Source organism: Mizuhopecten yessoensis, unplaced genomic scaffold (genome assembly GCF_002113885.1).
Source record: "Mizuhopecten yessoensis strain PY_sf001 unplaced genomic scaffold, ASM211388v2 scaffold8745, whole genome shotgun sequence".
NCBI classification, from domain to species: Eukaryota; Metazoa; Mollusca; class Bivalvia; order Pectinida; family Pectinidae; genus Mizuhopecten; species Mizuhopecten yessoensis.
In genome coordinates, this window is record NW_018407700.1 from 5025 (window position 1) to 30587 (window position 25563).

Consider the following 25563-nt stretch of genomic DNA (forward strand, 5'->3'; position numbering starts at 1 on the left):
GCGAGGATGAATTGAATAAGAATGGCGGAGCCAAAAATAAAATAAAATAATATCAACACAAAAAAAGAATTAATCGGGAAAACCCAGCATAATATTAGTAGATTTACAACATAAAAACAATGTCATGGCCCGTCGGCTGTGTAGTAATAATACGTACACAAAGCGGAATAACTCGTGTTAACGATTAAGTCTGCTGCCGGTCCAAAACAAGAAAGAAAATAAAACGATTTATTTTTACTTTATCATCGATAACGTTATGGACAGTGGTTTGTTTTGCCGGGAAAATGCGTTATCGGTGACGTCACAAAGGATTACGTCATAAGTTATTGCGTCATCGGCAACAGTCGGTTTGTTTTCATTTTGATAGGCTTGGTTGCTGTTTATTACGTCGCAGTTACCACTTCCTTTTCTTTTGTTTTGTTAATTCAAAATGGCTTCTTTGGATGAGTTGTGGGGTAAATTGAAAGCGGCAACGGATTCAAAATCACTGCTCAAGAAAAACTTGACTGAGGAGATCTACAATGAGCTGAAAGACAAAAAGACAGGTTGTGGTGGTACACTTGCAGAATGCATTAGATCAGGTTGGTAGCAATTGTTCATAAATTGTGTTTAAGTATGCATATCAGCATATATTGATATCTAACTGTAGTACAAGCGTATTATGTATGTGGGTACCTCGAAATACTGTCATTCAACAGGGCAGATCCATATAAATGTCTGGAGCAGAAACCGGAATTAGGCCTACTGTAGTGTGTTGATGGGCAACTGGTTCCAGGGGCGAAGCGCCGATGAGAGGTATCGGGGACTTTGCCTACCACAGCCTCCGTTTCCTTCTAAGTTCTTCTCACCTTCCCACCTCAAAATATTTCCGTTTCAGTTCGATATATCTTTCGGCTTCACTCCCCCCTCTCCCCTTCGAACCCTATCCCGGCATTAATCCCCAGTTTCACTTTCCCTCCCAATTCTTCCTCAATATATATAAACAAATGGTTGCGAGGTCATAATTTTCAATTTGTATAAAGACACGAGGTTTACCGAGTGTATTTTACAATTTGAAAATTAACTAACGAGAGATAGGATGATAACCTATCATCACAAGTTTGGGGTCCTTTTTTCTCCCATAACGTTCATATTTTATCTAAAAAGCATATCAGTGTTTCCCTTGAAAATACACTATGTCTTCCATTGGGGGAAACAATTGCTGTGAATATTGCATCAATCTTATGCTCAGCCATAATACAGTGTCATTTTGATTACTCTTGCTACTCTGGTTTAACTAAAAAACTAAAACAAAGACTGCAGGTTTCACAAAATAAAGTTATTAGATTTATTCTTATATCAGATTCCAGGTCCAGAATTGGTTACGATGAATTCTCTAGTCTAAATATGCTTAATGTTAGTAACAGAATAAAACAACTCAGAGTAAACCATGTTTTAAATATTTCTAAATTATATACAAATGCCCCTCCTATTTTAAAACTGACTTCGAAAGGCTAACAGAACTGCAGCAACACTATATACAAGATCGAGTGAACACAATTTTTATATTCCAACTGTGAGTGGGACAGAATCTACCACGTTTTATTACAATGCTACTAAAGATTGGAATTCTTTGCCAGAAAGTATCATGAAGATCAAGAGTAAATCATCATTCAACGTTGCGATCCCCAAACAGTAGTACTCGAGGGCAAACAATCAGACAAAATACAAGTAACCTCTGGGGTCCCTCAAGGAAACTGTTTGGGCCCCATCCTCTTCCTCATCTACATCAATGACTTCCACGAATACATGAAATACAGCACACTTAGACTGTTTGCAGACGACATCATCATACATACAAGACGATAAGCAACATAGAAGACACACTAAAACTACAACATGACCTTGACGCAGCAGATCAATGAGAGACGGACTGGTTAATGAAATTTCACCCTGACAAATGCAACATACTCAACATTGCACCGAAACGCAACAAAATACACCATGACTACAAACTCCACAACCACACATTACACCAGGTAGAATCAAGCAAATACTTAGGATTAACATTACAAAATAACCTACGATGGGACAAACATATTAACAACATCACAGCCAATGCCAATAGGTCCTTAGGTTTTCTAAAACGCAACTTAAAAATAAACTCACCACATATAGAAGAACATGCATACAAAGCACTAGTCAGGCCAAAACTTGAATACTGCTCTTCCATTTGGGATCCACACAACACAAACCAAATTAAACAAATAGAAAAAAAACAGACCCGTCAGCATTCTCCCGGCATTTTCCAAGATTTTTGAGAGATCCATACATTCCCAACTCAGTGACTTCTTTGATGACGTTTTTCACCCTTATCTCTCTGCATTTAGAGCAGGATATGGGTGTCAAACGGCATTACTGAGAGTCATCGAGGACTGGAAGATGGCACTAGACCAAAATCAGTATGTAGCCTGCATACTGATGGATCTCTCAAAGGCCTTTGACTGTTTGCCCCACAACCTTCTTCTTCTCAAACTCCAAAATTATGGTTTAGATCAGTCGGCAACAAATTTACTTTCGGACTATTTAAGTAATAGAAAACAATGCGTCAAACTTGGCAAAACCACTAGCACATTTCAAAATTTATACAAGGGGTACCCCAAGGATCAATTTTAGGCCCTATTCTTTTCAACATTTTTATCAACGACATATTCCATTTCATAGAACATAGCAACCTGTACAACTATGCCGACGACAACACACTCAGCAAAGCACACTCCTCACTAGACATAGTCAAATCTTCACTACAGACAGACAGCGACGCACTAATACACTGGTTCGCAGACAACCACATGCAGGCAAATCCAGACAAATTCCAGGCAATGGCTATAGGCAAAAAAACACAACAAGAAAATATCACATTTAGTTTAGGACAGAACAATTTGATTAACTGCGAACCAGAAGTGAAATTGCTAGGTGTCACCATAGATTTCCAACTAAACTTTCATACACACATCTCAAACACTTGTAAAAAAGCATCTAGACAATTAAACGTATTAAAACGAATAGGCAGACACTTAAACAGACTAGGCAAACTCACTATATATCACTCATTCATCCTCTCAAACTTTAACTTCTGTCCCCTCACATGGCATTTCTGTGGCGAAACAAACACAAAAAAAATGGAAAAAATACAGGAAAGGGCACTCAGATTCATATACGACGACCACACATGTACATACGAAGTTTTATTGGCCCGCTCAAAATTACCATCCCTCAAAATTAGACGCCTCAGAAATTTTGCAATCGAAGTATACAAAATTACAAACAAACAAACACCCACATACCTGCATGACCTCATCAGTACCACACAAAAGCCATACTCCTTTAGATACCACAACACAGCAGACATACCACAAGTAAGAACAACCAAATTTGGCAAACACTCTTTTCGATCTGAAGCACCAAAAATATGGAATTCTCTGCCAGACCACTTTCGAACAGCAACAACACTTTCGCAATTCAAAACACTTATAAACAGCTGGTACGGACCACAATGTAAATGTGTCACATGCAAACAACCTACATAATATACCACACAACAACATAGCATCACTTATTACTCTCATACAAGTACACAAGGTTTTTAAATATGCTTTTACACCCCATGTTTTTAGACTGATATCTGCTATTTTAAACAGCTACTTGTGTACATGTGCTTTTAACAAATGATAGTGCTAACCTAGTTGAAAATGAAATGTGATGTATGAGTAAAGTATTAACTTTGTAACTGTTTTATTATGCAATGTGTATGTCCTGTATGTTAGTCGGTTTTAATAGCTCCTTAGAGCTAATGTTGTATTGTTATACCATGTACCGACTCTAAATAAAACTTTTGACTTGACTTTGACTTTGACAACGAAGAGCAGCACGCTACGTACAAAACAGATACCACAACACTAGTTCCGTGACAGATTTGATCCACACACTACAATGGCCAACACTACAAACACGGCGCAGCTACATAAGAATTATCCTTTTTTACAAAATCATACACAAAATCGTAGCTTTAAACCATACTCACACCCGTAGACCCTCACGCATACAAACACATATCTGCTACAAAGGACACCTACAAATCTCCTTCCCATAGCAGCAGTACAATGCACAACACTAGAGGACTTCAAGGCACACTTACTCTACACAGCTCTTGAACCCCTCATCACACGCTAAACATACGCCAGATTTTATCTTTTTATCTATACCTTGCACAAAAAACCCTAATCACTAAATAATTCCCTTTTTCACGCCTCTGCAACAGGACCCCCCGAGGGCATAAACATCAAATTGATTTTTTTTACACTTTGCTACATTAGCATATGTACATTACACTACATAGTGTCTTAACTTGTCTTTCGTAACATTTGTGTGACATTCAAGTCATAAAATTATACAGTAGAGCATATGATATCACACTTCAAGTGTAGTGTGATATCATATGCTCTACTGTATAATTTTAGCATATCTAATTTGAATTGTTGTCCTGTTTTTATATTTATTCATAAGTACTGTGATCCTTGTTAAATTTTACATATGTTTTGTCGCAAGAATAGCACTACAGTGCTAACGTTATTATGTTAAATGTATATGCGACGTTAAATAAAGCTTCTTGAATCTTGAATCTTGAAATGTCAATGTTTTGATTACGTTTTTAAAAAATGGCGCGTGCGACGACTATACACTCTGTTTTGGACTATAGGAATAAATTCACACTATAGAATTACTGTTTGTCATATAAATTCTAAAGGTCATCATAAAATATTGACAAAAAAATATTAATTTGAAGCGTACGATACTGCAAAATTTAAGCCTTGATCCGTTTTGGGTCCCGACATTCGCAAAAACCGGAGACGCTGATTGGTGACTTCAGAGCGTTCTTTAAATATCTCAAGTGAGCCCCGGGTGCTAATTTCATTTGTAAGAAAGAACACCCATTGTTATTCTTTTTTTGATATAACCGTAAATGAATATAATTCCTCCTTAGATTTTCCAATGATTTAAAAAATGATGGTTTGGTGATCCGATTTGGTTACTGTCACCTTAAAGTAATTTATAAGTAGTGTTTATGTGTCTTTTAATGGACCCCAGTGGAAATAAGCTTCAGGGCTTTCTGGGTAAACCTGGTTTTAAGGGCAACATATATTTTAGCTATTTTATTTTTCGTATGAATAACCGTTACCTAAGGTGACATTACCCAAATCGGATTTTTGCAAAAAGTGATCCGATTTGGGTACCGATCCGATTTGGGTACTGCCGCCTAAACGTCACGCTACCACAATTGGTACAATTTTGACAGTTTTTTAATGTTCTTTAAAAATTCAGATCTTGTATCTGGAATGTTTCTTGATTCTTGACAAAGATTACCTATGGTGGTTCATTTTCAGGAACAGTTTTATATCTAAGTGTCTTATTTCTACAAGTTGATGTGCCGATTACAACAAAATATATTGCTTTTATAGATACCTGAACTATAATTGTATATGTTCGCTTCTATATTATCCGGTTATAAGGACCAGAAATCAGCATTTAAACATGCTTATATTTAACCCTTGAAAATCCTCCAAAATCTCGTCGACATACATCGTTTTTACTGGTTTTCTGATATGTTTACTTTGAAGTCATCGTGTACTCTTAAAATGTTCCTGAAAACAAAACTATTCGGCAGAAATTCTGATAAATATCTTTTTTTGTTATGTCATGTCAAAGGAAAATGCTCAAATTTAATTTTAAAGTACAATGTACTATTCGAACAATTTTCTGACCGTGTACCAATTTGGGTAGTGTACCAATTGTGGTAGTGTGACGTTACCTTGTAATTTATAAAAGTGTGATAACATTTTTTAGAGACTTATATAATTTTACATTAATATGTTTTATAATGTAATTAGTTATATAAATTATTAGTGCCAAAACATGTATTGGGTACTGTATGAAATTGTTATGCTGTTGAATTGAATTGAATTGAATCATGACGTCACAATAGAAGATGACGTCGCAAAGCATTGTTTACAAGTTTACAAGTTTTATTCGAACTTTAGGCCGTTGGCCCATCAGTTAAGGAATGATTTTTATTTTTTCAACATTTATGAGGTCATAACAACAATGGGTTTATGGACATATTGAATGAATCGCGTTAGCGATTCATGTAAAATATGTCCAAAAACCCATTATTGTTATGACATCATAAATGTTGAAAAAATAAATATTATTCCTTATATTTACATTGACGAATCCTTTCAGTGGATCGATATAACAACGAATAAAACTAATAAAAAGGGTTTGTTCCTGCTTATACACGGGTGCAACGCAGTGGCGAGATGTTTTTTCGCGGGAAATGTGACACTATCGTGAGAGATCTTAGCAACCGTCAACAACAATAACACAACAAAATGTAGTTCCATATTCAATGTTTATTTGTAGCACAGGACAGGTGAATACGTGGATATTTCACAAAGCACAGTTCAATAATATTTTAAGATGTAAGAATTAAGCATCTAGGTCGGTCGTTCCGAGTGAGTAGTTTTTGTAGTGTATTACTACGCAGTGTGATCAGGTTACTATCAGTTCCCACGTGCTGAGATTCTATGAACACCTGTGTTATGCATTTATGAATGTAATTTTTGTCAATGGGTCTAAGCATACAGAATGTAAATATTAAACAATGCATATCATACACAAATCATGAACAATGTACAGAGAATGAAGACAATCATATTCCATTATAATATCCTCAATTTGTTTGCCTCATAGATGAATTTCCTAGTAGACACAATTCTTTAATATTATGGACACTCAATAACTGAACGACTTTAAACACAGATGGGTTTTTCCAATAGTAGCTTTTGATAAAATGGGATCTGAAATTTTCGAATTTAGAACAGACCAATAAAAAATTAAATTCGTCCTCTACTGTAGAGGTTAAGTGACTTCATAAGTAAAAAAAATGACCAATGAAATCACGTCCAGGGTCACCCACTATTGCGTAACCAAAAATGTTTACCAACTCCTAGCAGGTTTATCCAATGAATCAGGAGTGAGGAAACCTATAGTGGTTATGGGAGAATACCACTTTCAGAGTCCAATCCTTTTAGTTTCTAGCTGACAATGTATATACTATGATGTTTTATTTATTATGCAATTGTGCATGTCTTTTGTGTCGGTTTTAATAGCTCATTAGAGCTAATGTTGTACTGTTTTACAATGTACCGACGTTAATAAAACTTGACTAAGTAAAAGGTGATACGTTGTGTACCTATTTCCACAGGTATACTACGCCTGTTTGATGTTTGTGAAGTACTGTTTACATTTTAGAACAATATAAGAGTAAGTATAATGATAATTTTAAGGAACTCTTATAATTTGAACTATTTTTGTGTAATAAAATATTATTATTATTTTTTCCAAATTATTCATGCGTATAGAAATCTACCTGTGCTATTTCATAATCTGACATCGAAACACTCAACGGCATTTTACAAGTTATCTCTCTATCGATATTGCTCATGTCTAGGGTGAGTGTACCCAAAATGGAACACTTTTTAAAGAAACGTATTAATGTTTCTGAGAGACCATGTTTGTTACTGTAATGAAACAATACATGACCTTAGCCTTCATTTTATGTATTTCTTGGGTTTCAACAGCGCGTGTATCTATTTATAGAGCTCAATAAATTGAGTCAGATTCATTTGGAATTATTAGCTGGTCGAGTACCCAAAATGGAACACTTCATCGTATAAGTCAGTCCATGAAAATAATTGACAGCATTAAATATAATTTTCTTCATTTCAAAAAGGTTTTGAAAATTTCAGACAAAGAGCTATGGCGGGTTGCTATGCCTATTTCTCCAAAGATAGGATCCGCTAGTGTACGCGTCCAACCGTGCACTGTCATGACGCGTCCTCTGGTATTCTCTATCGGAATCTCGTGTCTAAGAACATATTATTGTAAACAGACGAATTTAAGTAAGGCCATGACTATTAAAGCATGCGTTTCACGATAAAAACTCAACAATATGCTTATTTCGCGTTATGCTGTATGAAACACAAGATCTTACAAATATTACAAACCAGTTTGAAATGATTTAATTTTCATTACTACTGCCTACGTCATGCCGTTACTTGTTTTCTTAAAAAGCACACATCTTACCTGTTTTCTTAAAAAGCACACATCTAGATTTTGTTCTTTCTGCACCTTGGAATGGTAAAATTACATATATTTTTCGAATAGCATGTATGTTAAACAATACTGAAAATAAATCTATACTTGCTAGTGTTCTTAAATATATATATAACACAAGAAGACTTGTTTAATTAATCAAAACAATCTCTACATTTTGTTATATACAGTCATAATTGATAAAATACTGTCCTTAAACCATTATGTGATTCTACTGACTGTTATATATACATTGATGTTTATACTATACACCTAAAGGATTAAGCTTTGGGTGCTATTTTTACTAATGGGTGCAATAAAGTAAAACATAAATGTGCTAAGTTTGAATGCTTGGTGTTCTGAAGTTGAATCTGGATTCTTCTCTAGTGGATGATATGTGAACGGTAGAGGCCGTTAGAGACTTTTTGTCTGAAACTCGATGGGATGAAAGATTTACACATAGAGCACTGGCAAATACATAGTCTGCTATATATAGACTGGGGATCTATGCTACTTATTATTTGTAATTTGCATCAATATTTTCTTACTAACCGTTTCATCTTTGTCTTTGTCATGTCAACCTAAGAAGGGAACTTATATAGGCCTAGCCTGCTGTTCAATCTTATTGTTTATTCAATAAAAAATGATGAAATGAAATAGCATGTCTACACGTGTATTGCGCTCCTTACTTTGTGCTGCAGTCTTCCTGCATTTAAAACAAATGAGACTGTCCTAGACGATGAATTTTCCCGCATGTTCGGTAATATCTTTGCGATAACAACAGTTCATTTACTTTTGCTTTGCCTTTTTTTTAATTTTGACGCAACAATCGCATAGATTTTGTATTTCGGCATCATTTGTTTGTGTTTAAATAATAAATAAAAATACAAGTGCCAATTGGAGCGTTAAACAATTCATAAATATCATTTAAAATGATGTCTTAACTACAAAGCGTAGCTGTACTGTACACGCGTACAGGGATTTGTTGACATGATTCCATAAAAGATAACTCAATAGGTATGCTATTAAAATATCAATAAAATGTTCCATTGATTTGAACAATATTTATTACTTAATTAATGCTGAAAAGTGTTCAATTTCGGGGACCCTGGCCTCACCCTATACTGCTCTGTCCGGGTTCTGAATCACACTGATCAGTGTGGTAATAGGTTTCATAGAAACACATTAAATGAAAGCTAAAAGCATCTACTTGTTTCATTTGAGTGAAAAATAGTGTTACTGAAAAAAAGAAGACATGATACACGTTTTAGCATTTTTCTTTAAAACGTGTTCCTTTTTGGGTACCCTCATGTTAACATCTAATGAAGACCTTTGCAATTTGTATGAAAACAAGTATTTCTATAGTTTAATTTATTCCTAGGGTGAGGTTACGGAAAAATGGAACACTTTTTAAGGTATTCCATGTATAATACACTTTTTGTAAGTGAAAAGATATATATTTTTAGTTTCCACACAAGCGTGTGAAGTATTTCCCAAATTTTAATGAACTTTTACCGCATATTTTTCCAGTTTTGATGCATTTTATAAGTACACCCCATAAGGGTCCCGTTCTTTTCAGAGTCCAATAAAATTACAAAAACCTTCTATATGGAGACAGAAATGATTTTATTCACATTTTACAAACAATTTACTTATATATACCGACAAATTGGCCAGACATTGTAAATAACAAATATGAAAAAATAACTCAATACAGAAATACAAAAAATAAAATAAAAAATGCATTTATTCATATTCCCTATTGCCATGAAATTCAAATTATTGTACTCCATTTCTGTAAATGTTTGAAAAAATATTTGTACAACGAATATTATCAGAAATAGGTAAAACAACACATTTATGTTTTTGCAACATCTCCTTACAATATTAATGCAACGTAATAAATCAAATTTTTACCGCCTTAATTTTGAAAAAAATACGACCCCCCAGGCTTTGCCAATTTTGTCCATTTTCGACATTTGAAGTGTCACAGTAAGTTGTCTTGACATCATTTAATCGAAAGTAATGTGCTTGCTATACATCGATCTCTTACGATGTCAATTTCGAAAAATTATGATATTATTCCGTCTTTGCGTATTGCAGAGTTATTTTCTCTTGGGAGCAGGTGTTGATTGTTACGTCATTGGTTTGTGTGAGAAAATTACGTCGTTTTCTCAAAAATTGATGACGTACTCTCACAAACAAGTGACGTAACAATCATTACCTGCTCCCAAGAGAAGATAACTCTGCATACGCAAAGACGGAATAGCCGCGTGTTGGTCAATTTAGTAAACCAGTACAAATCTTAAGAGTCTTATCATTGCAAAAAAAGGTAAGGAGACTTAGAAAAACTTGAAATTAGACTAAATTAACCATACACAACTTAACAGGACTAAAACTTTTATCCTAAAAATATTTAAAATATACTTAGTGCGGAACGACCCAGGGCGAACGGGATTTGGGACGACACGACCTGACACCCATGCATCTTTCACCAAGAACGTTCTGCATGTCTACCTAGCTTCACGTTGTTAAAAAGAGGACAATCGTCATACAAACACTTCAAATTCCTTGACAGAGTGTAATCAGGGGTCGACACTAACAATAGCCCGCTAGTCCTGGCAGATTTCAGCAAGGACTAAAGCACATAACTTACTAGTCCTTTGGACTTGTGAAAAATATGATTTTAAAATAAAAATATTCCTTTTTAAAATTTAGAAAACTGCTTAAAATAAGATACATCGCATGATTATTGTCAAAACTCTCCTTAAAGTTCACCATATTTTTATGGCAGTAGTTATCTTAAGTCCTCTAACACAGTCTATTACTTTTGATGTTTCGTGCTGCGGTAACTCATACCAAAAATGACGTCACTATTATTCCCATATTTCGAAGTTTCCCGATGTTGGCCGATGTTTGCCGATTTTGTTATACATGAAATACCTTAAAGAACATTTTAATATTTCCCATAAAATTTCTGAACATGAGACCATTTTTTTTGACTGAAAGGAAACAAAACATTCCTTAAGCCTTCATTGTATGTATTTCTTGGGTATCAACAGCGCGTGTGTTGAGCTTATCAAAGTGAATCAGATTCACTGGTCGAGTACCCAAAATAGAACACTTCATCATATAAGTCAATTTATGAAAATAACTGACAGCATGTATAAAAAATGTTTTCATTTAAAAAATATTCTGACAAGTTCTGACAAATTTTAGTCATTTAAAAAAATGCTGCATCTTATATATATAAAAAGTGTTCTATTTTGGGTACCATTCCATTTTGAAAACCCTCACCCTAAGAAAAAAAGCCTAATGCGACTAAGGTATAGGAACCCCCTGCATAATTGGGGATTTGCTTTTGTTTCCTCAACTTGGGGACACAAAAGCGACCAAAATATTAATAAAAATGAAATGAAAACGAGAATAAAATCCTTTTTGTCATATAATCAAGATTTGTGGCATTTATTCGTGTTAAACGACAAATTTCATGCAACCTTGAAATGTAAAAAGCCGCAATTTTGGCTCCAGTGTGTAAGTCTGTGACGTCATGTACTTGTCTTAGGCGTGACATCACAATTCACAGGGCTGATAGGTCATATTACATGGGTTAATACGCAAAATAATTATGACATGGGTATATTCACTGGATAACAATGACATTATGTGGTAAAACTAAATGCATCACCCTTCGGGTTCAAGATTTCTCTGTCACACCCTCAAGGTAGGGAGTGACTTTCCCTTCCTATGATTTCAGTAACAAGTCTTATTTGTAAACAAAAGCATATTTGGCGTACGAATGTTCGCCAGTATTTTTTCATAACGTCACAATAGCCATTAACTCTTTTAAAGTCGTAACAATTTACCACTAACTCTGCACGAGGTCTTCCCATAGATGACAAGCTGAATTCCCCGGATAAATAGGGAGGCAAATTAAACCCGTTAAAGTTTTGAGAAAACCAAATCTTTGCTGGCATTTCATCATTGAACGCAAGTACTGTACTTTCATAGTCCGATTTTTTTCCCTATTGTTCGAAACAGAAAATATAGTCCTTGTACGCGCTTTTAAAAAATATTAATCACTATGCAAAATTGCAATTAATGTTTTGATGTGTGACTATTCCAGGCTGCGAGAACACTGACAGTGGTACGGGTATTTATGCCTCCGATCCGGAAGCCTATGATACGTTCGGCGCCGTGCTCATGCCCGTGCTCAGGGACTACCACAAGGTCGCAGAGGTGTCTCATCCAGCCTGTAACTTCGGGGATATAGATAACATTGGCTTCGGCAACCTTGACCCCGATAACCAGTTCATCGTTTCCACACGTGTGAGGGTTGGAAGAAGTCACAAGAGCTTTGGTTTCCCACCAACATGTAACAAAGAGGTATGGCCTAGCAACGTAATTCCAATTTTACTGGAATTGTGGGGTCGTCATCAGAAACACAGGGCCGTGCCATAAGTCTTTTTATATTATTTTATTTTCAGATTGGGTTCGTTTTTAAATATAATTTTCCATAACCATTATACTGGCTTCATTTTAAGCTCACCTGTCCCGAATGGCCAAGTGAGCTTATGGCATGGTGCGGCGTCCGTCGTCCGTCCGTCCGTCCGTCCGTCGTCAACATTTTACTTTAAACAACTTCTTCTCAGGAACCAAAAGGCCTAGGGTGATGATATTTGGCCAGACGCATGCTGGGATGAAGGGCTACCAAGTTTGTTCAAATAAATGACCTTCATCCATTTACAAGGTCACAGGGGTCAAATATGTTAAATTCTTTAAACAACTTCTTCTGAATAACCAAGAGGCATAGGGTGATGATATTTGGCCAGTAACATGCTGGGATGAAGGGCTACCAATTTTGTTCAAATAAATGACCTTGATTTATATTCAAGGTCACATGGGTCAAATTTGTTTAAAACCTTTCAACAACTTCTTCTGAATAACCGATAGGCCTAGGGTGATGATATTTGGCCAGTAGCATGCTGGGATGAAGGGCTACCAAGTTTGTTCAAATACATGACCTTGACTTTTATTCTAGGTCACAGGGGTCAAATATGTTTAAAACATTTAAACAACTTCTTCTGAATAACCAATAGGCCTTGGGTGCATAAATTTGGCCAGTAACATGCTGGGATAAATGGCTACCAAGTTTGTTCAAATAAATGACCTTTATTTATATTCAAAGTCACAGGGGGCAAATATTTTAAAAACCTTTCAACAACGTCTTCTGAATAATCGAGAGACCTAGGGTGATGATATTTGGCCAGTAGCATGCTGGGATGAACGGCTACCAAGTTTGTTCAAATAAATGACCTTCATCCATTTTCAAGGCCACCGGGGTCAAATATGTTTAAAACCTTTAAACAACTACTTCTGAATAACCAAAATGCCCAGGGTACTGATATTTGGCCTTTAGCAATCAGGGCTACCAAATTTGTTCAAATGAATGACCTTGGCCCACTTTCAACCTAATGTAATTGTTTGACATTCAAGGTCACACTGATATTCTTCCTGTAGCTGTATTTTAGTCCACTTTTAAGATTACAAGTGTGATATTAATACCAGGTGAGCGATGCAGGCCAATTGGGCCTCTTGTTTCGTTCCGCTTTGATGATATTGGCACACAATATGAATTTTGATTGATAAGTGTTCCATTTGTTGAAAGAAATATATTATGCTTGATGCTGGGGATTCATAACAGAATCATAGTGTGTTCCCTTATCATGATACAGGATCGTATAAAAATGGAGGAAATGTGCAAAGCGGCGCTGGATTCTCTGGAGGGGGAGCACAAGGGCACGTACTTCCCTCTGGTGGGAATGTCTGATGACGTCAAACAACAGCTTACAGCTGATCACTTCCTGTTCAACGACAAAGACAGGTATGATACCCTAAATCGTAAGTAAGTAAACTCATGCTGAGCTTTTCCCGCCAAGTGGGCCATCTTGTCACAGCAGGCAAATCTTCGATTCCAACGTGGCAACGTGAGGGAACAAAAACAGAACCCCTTTATATTTTTATACATGTAGCAAATAGAAATGTTCCTATTTCATTATTGAATCATCAACTTGTTAATATAATAAAGATGCATTTAGTTCTATTTTACATATGTTTGTATATACCTGAAGCGCGAGCGTCTGTTAAGTAATAGAGCCCATTAAGTGGGGTCAGGTTCACTTGGACGTTTTGCAGGCCGTGACCTCGGAACAACCCATCATTTCAGTTTTTTCTTCATTTCCTGTTAGTTTTGTTACTTTCTGATACAATTTAGTAATTTCTTCGTTAAATTGTCTGAACAAAACAATAATTTCCCCATGTTTAGGATTGTAGCAGGATATTTGCTTTGTCGCGCTGTATCATTTGTGAGAATACTATTTTTTATATACTGCATCACACATATATGAAAAGCGTTCTTTATTTGAGAATAAATAAAATCAACATACAAGATAAACTCTATGTAACTCGGGATACACAGTGGCGTTCGTTTATTAGTAGTCAAACATTTTGTTGTTAATCTTTAGTTTGTTTGACTTTTTTTCTTGAAAAATCGGCGATTAAAAAAATCCTGATCTAGTTATTATTACATGTTTATCACTGGAGATGGAAGTCTCTTAGTGAGCCGGGGGCCTTATCGTTAATTCATGAAGAATATATTAGATGATGTCCTTTACAAATCATTTAAATGAATTAACTAAAATGTTGCACAATTGGTGATAAAACGAAAGCAGCAATTTTTGCCCTGGATTGTGACGTCAAACTATTATTCTATTATGGCCCTTTCCCGAGGGACTGTTCTCTTATAGGGTTGTCTGGGGGAGGTATAGTGCCCGAGCCGTTAGACCAGGGCACTATACCTCCCCAGACGACACTATAAGAGAACTGTTCCCGAGGGAAATGGTCATAATAGATTTAGTACATCACAGATTCTTGTAAATGCCGCCGACAATCTTACATGATGGCAATACAAGAACTTTTTGAGTAGATCTCTCCTTTTTATTGCGTATATTGGCATAGAAATCCACCAAAACTCCGTTCGATTCACTGAATTGAATCACCGCTAGGTCACATACGGTTCCCTTTCCAGTAGGAAGTCTTTAAATACTGCGACGGCAAATTATGTCGCCTGCTTCGTCTTTATGCATTACTGAGCCTCTGCGAAGTAATCGGCATTCCCGGTCCCGAATCTCGAAACAATTTTGGTAGACGACAACAATGAAGTGAAAGTAAAATATGTACAGCGCTCTCTAGGAGAAGGGGCGCAACTCTTAGCGTCACTCTACTTTTCCCGCACTCTCAGCGGTTCAAACAAAAAAGGAATAGTGCCCGTCTCCAGGTATATTTCCCGTTGTCAAGGGTGGATGCTATTTATACCAAATAGAACAAGGGTAGTTATCCAATAGCTATTCTAGAAATTATCATGTGATGTACTAAATATATATATATATATAGCTAAGTGATATTATACATGTTGTATCGGAAGTGTTTGTGTTATTACGTATATACACTGTGTAGCAGTGTCTGTGACCATTGGTGTAACAGTTGTAAATGATCACTGGTGTAACAGTTGAAAATAATTATTACCAGGTTTCTGAAGGCTGCAGGTGGCTATGACGATTGGCCTCATGGCAGAGGAATCTTCCACAACCCCGATAAGACATTTTTGATCTGGGTAAACGAGGAGGATCATCTCCGGATCATATCCATGCAGATGGGCGGTGACCTTGGAGCCGTATACACGAGACTTGTCAAGGTCGGTCCGCCGCTACAGCCTTTCTAACCTTACATTATGCAGCAAACCCACTTTGTAATATGAATTGCAAATTTCTTGCAATCTGATTAGTTGAAATCTATTTCGATGACCTTGATGTTAAGATATTTCTCAACGATTTGTCGTTGTTAATCTAATTCGTCAAGTTTTAGAAAGATATGAAATTAACCCAAAAGTTCATATGTTTTTTCGATCGAGGAAATGATATCCATGAATAATGAATTCACAATTGAAGATGCCAGCGCAAACATTGTTAAATGACGTCATGATTAAACGAATGCCAATAGAATCACGCCAAGTGTGTTACCCACACGTAAATGTGTATCAACTATTTGCATGCTTCATGATACAGGGTAATTGAAGAAGGGGAATTCCACCTTCAAGGGTAGAATTGTGATATCCTCATATTTATATATTAGTCCAAATTAAACCTAAAGGTATCTAAAAGAAACTGATTTTCCCCATGTGATGCATGTGAGATACACGGGTTCTATCTTTTTCTTACCCTGGACATGAATTCTCTGTGTGAAATGTATTTGTTCCATTTTAGGGTTAACAGTAGCTAGGTCTATCACTATGTGGAAGCGCAAGACTATACCTAAGTTACCTATGATTAACTCGCTGTCTAACAGTGCATTTTACGGTTCTGATATTTTCAAATGCATGTTGTAGTCATGCACTAAATGAAACAGGGGATATGCTCGGCCTCTTAATGACAGCTATATTGCACTAGTGCGGTGGATACTGTTAATGTTATTTACGTGTGAATAGTGAGATCTATTCCTAACAAGATTGACACTTGATTACTATACAGGTGTATTTTTACTCTATGTTTTGTATTTTTCAGGGTATCCAAAAAATGTCAGAGAAACTAGAGTTTGCCCATCATGACAAGTTAGGTTTCCTGACGTTTTGTCCAACCAATCTGGGAACCACCCTCCGCGCCAGTGTCCACATCAAGATTCCTAAGCTGGCGGCCACTCCAGAGTTCAAGGAATTCTGTGATAAATATAACATCCAAGCCAGAGGTAGTCCTGTAGTTCTGGGTCACTGTATAAATCAGTTCTTTTACCTAGGTGATATTGACCATTGCTGTGAGTAGGAGGTAATAATGACCATTGCTTTGAAAAGGATGTGATATTGACCATTGCTGTGAGTAGGAGGTGATATTGACCATTGCTGTGAGTAGGAGGTTATATAAACCATTGCTGTGAGTAGGAGGTGATATTGACGATTGCTGTGAGTAAGAGGTGATATTAACCATTGCTGTGAGTAGGTGATATTGACCATTGCTGTGTGAAGGAGGTGATATAAACTATTGCTGTGAGTAGGAGGTGATATCACCTCCTACTCACAGCAATGTTTAATATCCCCTCCTACTCACAGCAATGGATTATATCACCGCCTACTCACAGTAATGGTTCATATCACCTCCTACTCACAGCTATAGTTTATATCACCTCCTTCTTACAGCAATGGTCAATATCACGTCCTACTCACAGCAATGGTCAATCTCACCTCCTACTCACAGCAGTGGTCAATATCACCTCCTACCCACAGCAATGGTCAATATCCCCTCCTACTCACAGCAATGTTTAATATCACCTCTTACTCACAGCAATCGTCAATATCACCTCCTACAGGTAAAGAGGACATGGAAGGTAAAGAGGATAAAGAGGACATGGAAGGATCATAACCAACAACAGTGACCGAATCACGTAGTCCTGTCCGTCCTCACTGTTGTTGGTTATGATCCTTCCATGTCCTCTTTATCTTCAATGCCCTCTTTATGTTCCATGTCCTCTTTATCTTCCATGTCCTCTTTATCTTCCATGTCCTCTTTATCTTCAATGCCCTCTTTATGTTCCATGTCCTCTTTATCTTCAATGCCCTCTTTATGTTCCATGTCCTCTTTATCTTCAATGCCCTCTTTATGTTCCATGTCCTCTTTATCTTCCATGCCCTCTCTCTCTCTCTCTCTCTGATATTGACCATTGTTGTGAGTAGGAGGTGATATCACCTCCTACTCACAGAAATGGTTTATATCACCTCCTACTCATAGCAATGGTCAATATCACCTGCTCACAGCAATGGTTTATATCAGCTCCTACTCCCAGCAATGGTTAATTTCACCTCCTACTCACAGCTATGGCTAATATCACTTTCTACTCACAGCAATGGTTCATATCACCCCCTACTCACAGCAATGGTCAGTATCACCTCCTACTCACAGAAATGGTTTATATCACCTCCTAGTAAAGAGGATAAAGAGGACATGGAAGGATCATAACCAACAACAGTGAGGACGGACAGGACTACGTGATTCGGTCACTGTTGTTGGTTATGATCCTTCCATGTCCTCTTTATAAGCTGATATTGACCATATCTGTGAGTAGGAGGAGATATTAACCATTGCTGTGAGTGGGAGGTGATATTAACCATTGCTGTGAGTAGAAAGTGATATAGACCATATCTGTGAGTAGGAGGTTATATGAACCATTACTGTGAGTAGGCGGTGATATAAACCATTGCTGTGAGTAGGAGGTGATATAAACCATTGCTGTGAGTAGGAGGTGATATGAACCATTGCTGGGAGTCGGAGGTGATATTGACCATATCTGTGAGTAGGAGGTTATATGAACCATTGCTGTGAGTAGGAGGTGATATGAACCATTACTGTGAGTAGGCGGTGATATAAACCATTGATGTGAGTAGGAGGTGATATAAACCATTGCTGTGAGTACCATTGCTGTGAGTAGGAGGGGATATTGACCATTGCTGTGAGAAGGAGGTGATATTGACCATTGTTATGAGTAGGAGGTGATATAAACCATTTCTGTGAGTAGGAGGTGATATTAAACATTGCTGTGAGTAGGAGGTGATATTGACCATTGCTGTGAGTAGGAGCTATGACCGAGGTTTCACATAACGATATACTTTTATTGACGAATACATTTCTGAAAATCCAGTTTGATATATGAATTCTTTTATGTTTTCACGAGTGTTGTATTAAATACGAGAAACTATTCATCACAGGAGGTTAAGTATCTTTTTACCAGGAGTAATTCCTAGGAACAAGATAAAATATATGTAATGTACATGTAGTAACAGTACTAGATCCATTTGGTTCAGATGTCACAACCAAATACATATGAAAAGGAGGTTGAAGTCTTTCCCTATCCTACACTTTTGGGCATGAAAGTTTTTTTCTTCTCTCATTCCGACTACCAGAATAATTTCATCACGTTGCCTTTTCCTCATTGCGGCATCGGAGAGTTCCAAATTCGTGATGTCACGTCATTGTCGAGTCATTGTTACGTCACGTCACGTGAAATGGGGTGTACGATTATGGTTTATTACATACCTAGACGTGTTCCCTATGTGTATTATATTTCCTGCAACATTATGTTCAGGATTGTCCCGTGTAAATTGTCGATGTGCTTTAGAAATCTTACCAAATAGCGGTGGCAGAAGAAAATGACTTCGACTAATGACCAATGACGTCAGGTACCATAGCGAAAAAAAGCCGCGAAAATATCTCCAACCTCCATTCTTGTTATGAATAATCGTTTAGAGTATAGTCCTCGCTACAGGAGTAATAATAACACAGAGTACAGCGTAATATGTGGAACTTCGCATAGCTTGGCCTTAATCCTGCTCTATCGCTGTAGGTATATTACGCATGCCGACAAACTATAATATGACGTCATTGTTAATCAAACATGACGTCATTCAATTGTTTCATTGTGATGTTACCATCGGTGTTGCTTGATTGTTTGTATCTTTGGAGTGTTTGGGATTTAACGTTCTTACAACAGCCAGGAGGACGGGTGCCTAGGACGACACCGCCTGAGAGAGAACCGAGTATTGGAAAAGAAAATAGACAGGAAAGACAGGGAACAAAATATATCTAAAGTGTTGCAACGGGAACAAACGATCAATGTTGGTCTCTTCCATGTCCTGACGTCATTGTTAATCAAACATGACGTCATTGTTATCTTTACCTTTCATGTCCTCTTTATCTTCCCTGTCCTCTTTATCCTCTTTACCTTCCATGTCCTCTTTATCTTCCATGTCCTCTTTACCTTCCATGTTATCTTTACCTTTCATGTCCTCTTTATCTTCCCTGTCCTCTTTATCCTCTTTACCTTCCATGTCCTCTTTATCTTCCATGTCCTCTTTACCTTCCATGTTATCTTTACCTTTCATGTCCTCTTTATCTTCCCTGTCCTCTTTATCCTCTTTCCCTTCCATGTCCTCTTTATCCTATTTATCTTCCATGTCCTTTTTACCCTCTTTATCTTCCATCTCCTCTTTACCTTCCATGTCCTCTTTACCTTCCATGTCCTCTTTATCCTCTTTACCTTCCACGTCCTCTTTATCTTCCATGTCCTCTTTACCCTCTTTATCTTCCATGTCCTCATTACCCTCTTTACCCTCTTTATCTTCCATGTCCTCTTTACCTTCCATGTCCTCTTTATCCTCTTTACCTTCCATGTCCTCTTTATCTTCCATGTCCTCTTTATCCTATTTATCTTCCATGTCCTTTTTACCCTCTTTATCTTCCATGTCCTCATTACCCTCTTTACCCTCTTTACCTTCCATGTCCTCTTTATCTTCAATGCCCTCTTTATCTTCCATGTCCTCTTTATCTTCCATGTCCTCTTTACCTTCCATGTCCTCTTTACCTTCGCCCTCTACGAAACTGTATGTTATTTAACAGACAACTAATTGTTGATCATTTCCTGTACAGTTCACCAGTAAACTGTTATATACATGACGATCCTTTTTTACCCCGATTACAGGTATCCACGGTGAACACACGGAGAGTGTGGGAGGGGTGTACGACATCTCCAACAAGAGAAGACTGGGTCTTTCCGAGTACGATGCCCTCATGGAAATGAAGGCAGGCGTGGAAGCCGTCATCGCAGAGGAGAAACGATTATCTTAGTTCACGAGGTCAAGGACGTCGATAGAAAGGTTAACATAAGGACAGTGTTATGTCTGTAAAGTCATGGGAACACTGTCTTGAGGAGTTATCATATCGGCTCTTTACTGAACTTGACTGTCATGTCAGTCTTTAATAAAAAAAAATCTTTATCATATACCCTGTATTATTCATGATTTCCACTAGCACAATATCCTGGATTTCGACATGTACTGGTTTTCCCTTTAATACCATGTATTTGATCGTATGTCAGAATATACCGATATTTTCATCATTGCTTCTTGTTCGTGACCAGTAACGATATTGTTCTATACCCCTGAAATGTATGTGGTAATATCTAATGATATTCACTCAATAACCATTGTTCCAGAGACTAGAATTTCGGGAGCTCCACCATCTATTTAATTTACATGTGCTCAACTGGAGTTACATGTATCAACTCTTAACCTGATCAAAACAAAAAGCTATTCCTTTATTAAACGGGAAAATTTAAGGGTTCTATTAATTACTTTAATGTTACAAGACGCAAATATTGCTGCATCAGAAATTATTAGTGGAATATCTGACACCAGGTTACAATGACGTAACACTGAACAAGAACGACAAGGAACCATTCTGAAATGTCACTCAACACAATTCTGCCTTTTTGCTGCTATTATCTAGTAATATTTCCAAACAAAAATGACATCAATTATTGAGTTATTTAAATACCATAATGTATGTTACAAAGATGTATCAAAACAACCACTTATACTGCTGTCGCGTTATCTGAACTTGAAACTGAACGTCTACGCGGTGAGTAGAAAGTATCCTTCTGACTGTACACTACTGCAACTGATATCTTTACATGTGAAAATAGACCTATATTGTTTCGTATATACCTGATGTTTCACTGGCAAAGTGTGATAAATACAACTAACGTTTCCACCCTGTCACCGTATTTCTGACCAACGCTATGGAAAAACTTTCAGGGAGAAATTGGGAAAACAGAACGGGTTACATTAATTTAGTTCGCTTCTGTCTAGTATCTTATGGTAAATAAGTTGAAAAATGCTTGAATACAAGTACTTGGCTCATTATTATTGAAGAATAGATAATAGATCATATTGATCACAATAAATCTTAGTTCGCGTTGCTTCCCTTGGATCGTGATTACAATGAGCTTCACTAATATTGTGATCGAGGAATATATGAGTAGTAATTATAGATCATCATCAATAGTGGTAAAATAAAATGCAATTTCGTTATATATAAAGAATGGAGACATTGCATTTAGCCGGTAAAAACGTAAGATTAAGACTTTCAAAAACAAAAGCATTTGGTTCAGCATTGAACACGGACGAAAAATGTACGATTTCAGAGAAAGACCTCCCCGATATGCTACTTTATTCAATAATCTTAAACTGTTAGATACCGACACGCAATCGGAATCGTGATTTAAGGGCCATCCAAAGAACAATATGAAACTAAGGAAATGGTTTTTATAGAGATAGATAAGATAAATACATCAGCTTTTAGATTTACATTTAGCAGTCCTGAATATCAGTAGAATGGCTTGGGATCTAGTATTAAAATGAATTTAACGAAATGACAGGGAAACGCTGAAGTCTATCCTAAAACCTATGTATATTGAAGGACGTTGCACCAGCACTTCACGGAAAAGCTAACCAGGGCCAGTATTCATGAAACCGGTCTCATGCTCAAGCATGGATTTTGTGCTCAAGCCTTGTTTCTTGTTCCGTTTATAAATGATAATATAATAATAAAATCTAAAATTGTCATTAATATGAAAAAAATACCTTTGCAGACAGTCTAAGATGGTGATCTACACATAACCAGTGTCCTACAGTGAGGACGGACAGGACTACGTGATTCGGTCACTGTTGTTGGTTATGATCAGGGTTCAAAGAATGCTTTAGTAACAGCAACGGTCTTAAAGACAAGTTACCAGGGATACACCTCCAAAAAGAATGAAGAGGTGGGGGAGAGAAGAAACAACTCTGGTGGCTGAAATCTCCAAATTCGTGACGTAACGTCATTGTTGAGCAATAGTTACATCACGTCACGCGAAACGGGATGTAAGGTAGCATCTTCTTACACCCCTTTCTTACCATGGTAATCTATATATTACACATACGGGAATACAATAATAATAACATCTATTACATGTAACTGAGCGAGAGCGGCTTATCTCAATCGATATATACATCAAAACAATATATAAGTTTATAACAACAAAACAAAATGTTTCTAATGTAATCTTACAATAGTAATACAACAATTTTCTGTTGATGTTTTCTGTCGGTTTGTATCACACATGTGTGATACAAGATGTTGTATCACCATTTTTACGGGATCCCCTTGTCATGGCGAACTGTAAAGTTCCCAGTATTTGCAAAAAATATCAAAGTTTATAAAATCTTTGTATCAATCTCTACCAAATACGGAAGGAATGTGATAAAAGCAAGACCACACACTTGTGTTTTTTTTGAACGAATCAGAAAGCACTCATTTATTGCGCAGACGTATATATATACCATATGTAGCCCTATGTCATGTACAAAATGCATTTAGAAACTTTCATATATTGATAATGATAAATGATTATAACAACAGTTGTGGATAAAAATGCAGCTTGAATTAATTCAATACCAGAGGAAGAAATAAGCCTGCTGTCTCTTACTGCATTTCGTCGTAAGAGGCGGCTGATGTAGAACTCATTTCATAACCAGCGGTGTTCCTCTGTTTCTTCTGGGTCTCCTGCTTGTTGAAAGAATCCGAAAGAGATCTATACTTCCCCTATTGTAACATTTTGGACCTCGAGGCATCAGCTGTTTTTAACCTTCCTACCATTTCTGTTAGGTGGTGCCTCCTTGTGCACCCGTCTTCATAAGTCCTCAGTTTTTGAGAGGACGTTCAACCCCGAATAAATAAATAAAAGTACTAAAACAATGGACTACTTAACCATTTTTGTTTGTTTACGTCATCTAGGGATCTGTAAGAAAACTCCAAAGCATTTTGTAAACAAAGTGAAATAGTTTGCACAGTATTCGATCTGTATTCTTAAAAGAAAACTCGAAATAAATATATAAACCCAAAGCAACTCGAAAACATTTCTTTGGAAAGAACAACGAGCAAGTAGAAGTTTGTCATGACCAGTTGTATTGACTGTCAGTCAAGGTAACGCAGGAAGTTATTTTTTCTCCCATGTAAATGCTTTGATTTTTTTCTATGGTAAAGAGTATGTCACATGTGGCATCAAATAATATCACACGTGGCATCAGAGTAGGTCACACGTGGCATCAGAATGTGTCACACTTGACATCATAATGTGTCACACGTGACATCAGAGTGTGTCACACGTGACACAGCGGGTTACGGAGGTTTGTTGCACAGAGACAGCGTACTCAACGTATCGTTCACGTGTATCCACTTGGCATGCGCATCACGTTTTGTCACTGAAATGTAAAGAAAATGGTGTTACTTGTAGTTGAGAGACAATGGTTATTGTGTAAACTGTGTGCAATTTACATAATCCATGAAGTGCACACAGAGTTTTAAGGGACATGTATAACAAAACCAAAAAAAAACCAGTTGCTGATGGGGGTTGATTACTTCAATTTTTAATTATAATTTCAACAGATTTTAATGACGTTGTATAAGTCTTTTCCAAACTTATTTACAAACATTGTATATATTCTATTGAAAGCTCAGTTGCGGAGTGCATTCTAAAGACATTCGTGGCCTTGATTTGTTTGGCAATCCGCTCATGTAGTATTCTGTCTCTTACTGATTTATCTGTGACGATTATGATATTCTGACAAATTGCTAGTTTACATTGGTTGATGTAGCATCGACCTTGTTATACCTTAACAAAATACTCCCCATAAGTTATATGGTAAATTATTGCCATATTTTGACTAGTTTTACTCTCTTCAATGTGAACTGTTGACTTGACTTAATTTCTGATTAGTGAACTGTTGACTAGACTAACTTGATTATTAGTGAAATGTTGACTTGACTCAATTTCTGGTTAGTGAACTGTTTACTAGACTTACTCAATAATTAGTGAACTGTTGACTAGACTTAATTTCTGATTAGTGAACTGTTGACTAGATTTAATACCTGATTAGTGAACTGTTGACTAGATTTAATACCTGATTAGTGAACTGTTGACTAGACTTAATTTCTGATTAGTGAACTGTTGACTAGATTTAATTTCTGATTAGTGAACTGTTGACTAGACTTAATTTCTGATTAGTGAACTGTTGACTAGACTTAATTTCTGATTAGTGAACTGTTGACTAGACTTAATTGATTATTAGTGAAATGCTGACTAGGCTTAATTAATTTTTCAGGAACATCGGCTGTATTCGGCAGTTTCTGACTGCAGATGGATGCAAGATTTTGGTGCATTCACTTGTTACCTCTCGGTTGGATTATGGTAACGCCCTGCTCTGTGGTATATCTTACAAACTAACTAGTCGTCTGCAGAGGGTTCAGAACACTGCAGTACGGCTAGTTACTCGTACTCGAAAGAGAGAGCACATCACACCTGCGCTTTATTTGTTGCACTGGTTACATAATGTACCTGTACGATACAGTTCGCAGTACAAAATTCTGTTGACTCGACCTTGCGGAAGAATGACAA

General features: G+C 36.8%; 3 protein-coding genes across 4 annotated transcripts in view; 1 reads left to right on the plus strand and 2 right to left on the minus strand.

Moving 5' to 3' along the window:
* The first annotated feature begins 309 nt into the window (after nt 1-309).
* Nucleotides 310-21069, plus strand: LOC110456453 (arginine kinase-like). The gene is made up of 6 exons (XM_021507228.1): nt 310-581; nt 12320-12579; nt 13929-14077; nt 15781-15946; nt 16812-16992; nt 20770-21069. The coding sequence occupies exons 1-6, from the start codon at nt 431-433 to the stop codon at nt 20913-20915; spliced, it is 1053 nt and encodes a 350-aa protein (XP_021362903.1). The 5' UTR covers nt 310-430; the 3' UTR covers nt 20916-21069.
* LOC110456455 (high mobility group nucleosome-binding domain-containing protein 5-like) lies at nt 18713-20763 on the minus strand. Of its 2 annotated transcripts, none has more exons than XM_021507230.1 (4): nt 20624-20763; nt 20284-20479; nt 20014-20130; nt 18713-19914 (listed from the first exon to the last, which is right to left on the minus strand). In XM_021507230.1, exons 1-4 carry the CDS (start codon nt 20639-20641, stop codon nt 19799-19801), a joined length of 447 nt encoding a protein of 148 aa, XP_021362905.1. In that variant the 5' UTR covers nt 20642-20763; the 3' UTR covers nt 18713-19798. The 2 variants fall into 2 exon arrangements, with proteins under 2 accessions (XP_021362905.1, XP_021362904.1); XM_021507229.1 differs by having other exon boundaries at nt 20014-20157; nt 20275-20479.
* Nucleotides 21070-23405: 2336 nt separating the features above from the next.
* Nucleotides 23406-25563, minus strand: part of LOC110456388 (beta-1,4-N-acetylgalactosaminyltransferase bre-4-like) — a 29274-nt gene continuing 27116 nt past the window's right edge. Inside the window, exon 8 of the mRNA XM_021507095.1 lies at nt 23406-24370. Within this exon, the coding sequence (XP_021362770.1) occupies nt 24368-24370 (3 nt within the window). The 3' untranslated portion in view covers nt 23406-24367. The remainder of the gene's footprint in view (nt 24371-25563) is intronic.

Coding starts and splice junctions, on each gene's coding strand:
- LOC110456453 (XM_021507228.1), top strand. CDS start 431: ATGGCTTCTTTGGATGAGTTGTGGGGTAAATTGAAAGCGGCAACGGAT. Junction 582..12,319: donor TGCAGAATGCATTAGATCAG/GTTGGTAGCAAT, acceptor TGACTATTCCAG/GCTGCGAGAACACTGACAGT. Junction 15,947..16,811: donor TATACACGAGACTTGTCAAG/GTCGGTCCGCCG, acceptor TGTATTTTTCAG/GGTATCCAAAAAATGTCAGA.
- LOC110456455 (XM_021507229.1), bottom strand. Junction 20,158..20,274: donor GGACATGGAAGGTAAAGAGG/AGATGGAAGATA, acceptor AAGGTAAAGATA/ACATGGAAGGTAAAGAGGAC. Junction 19,915..20,013: donor AGATAAAGAGGACATGGAAG/GTAAAGAGGATA, acceptor AGGACATGGAAG/AGACCAACATTGATCGTTTG.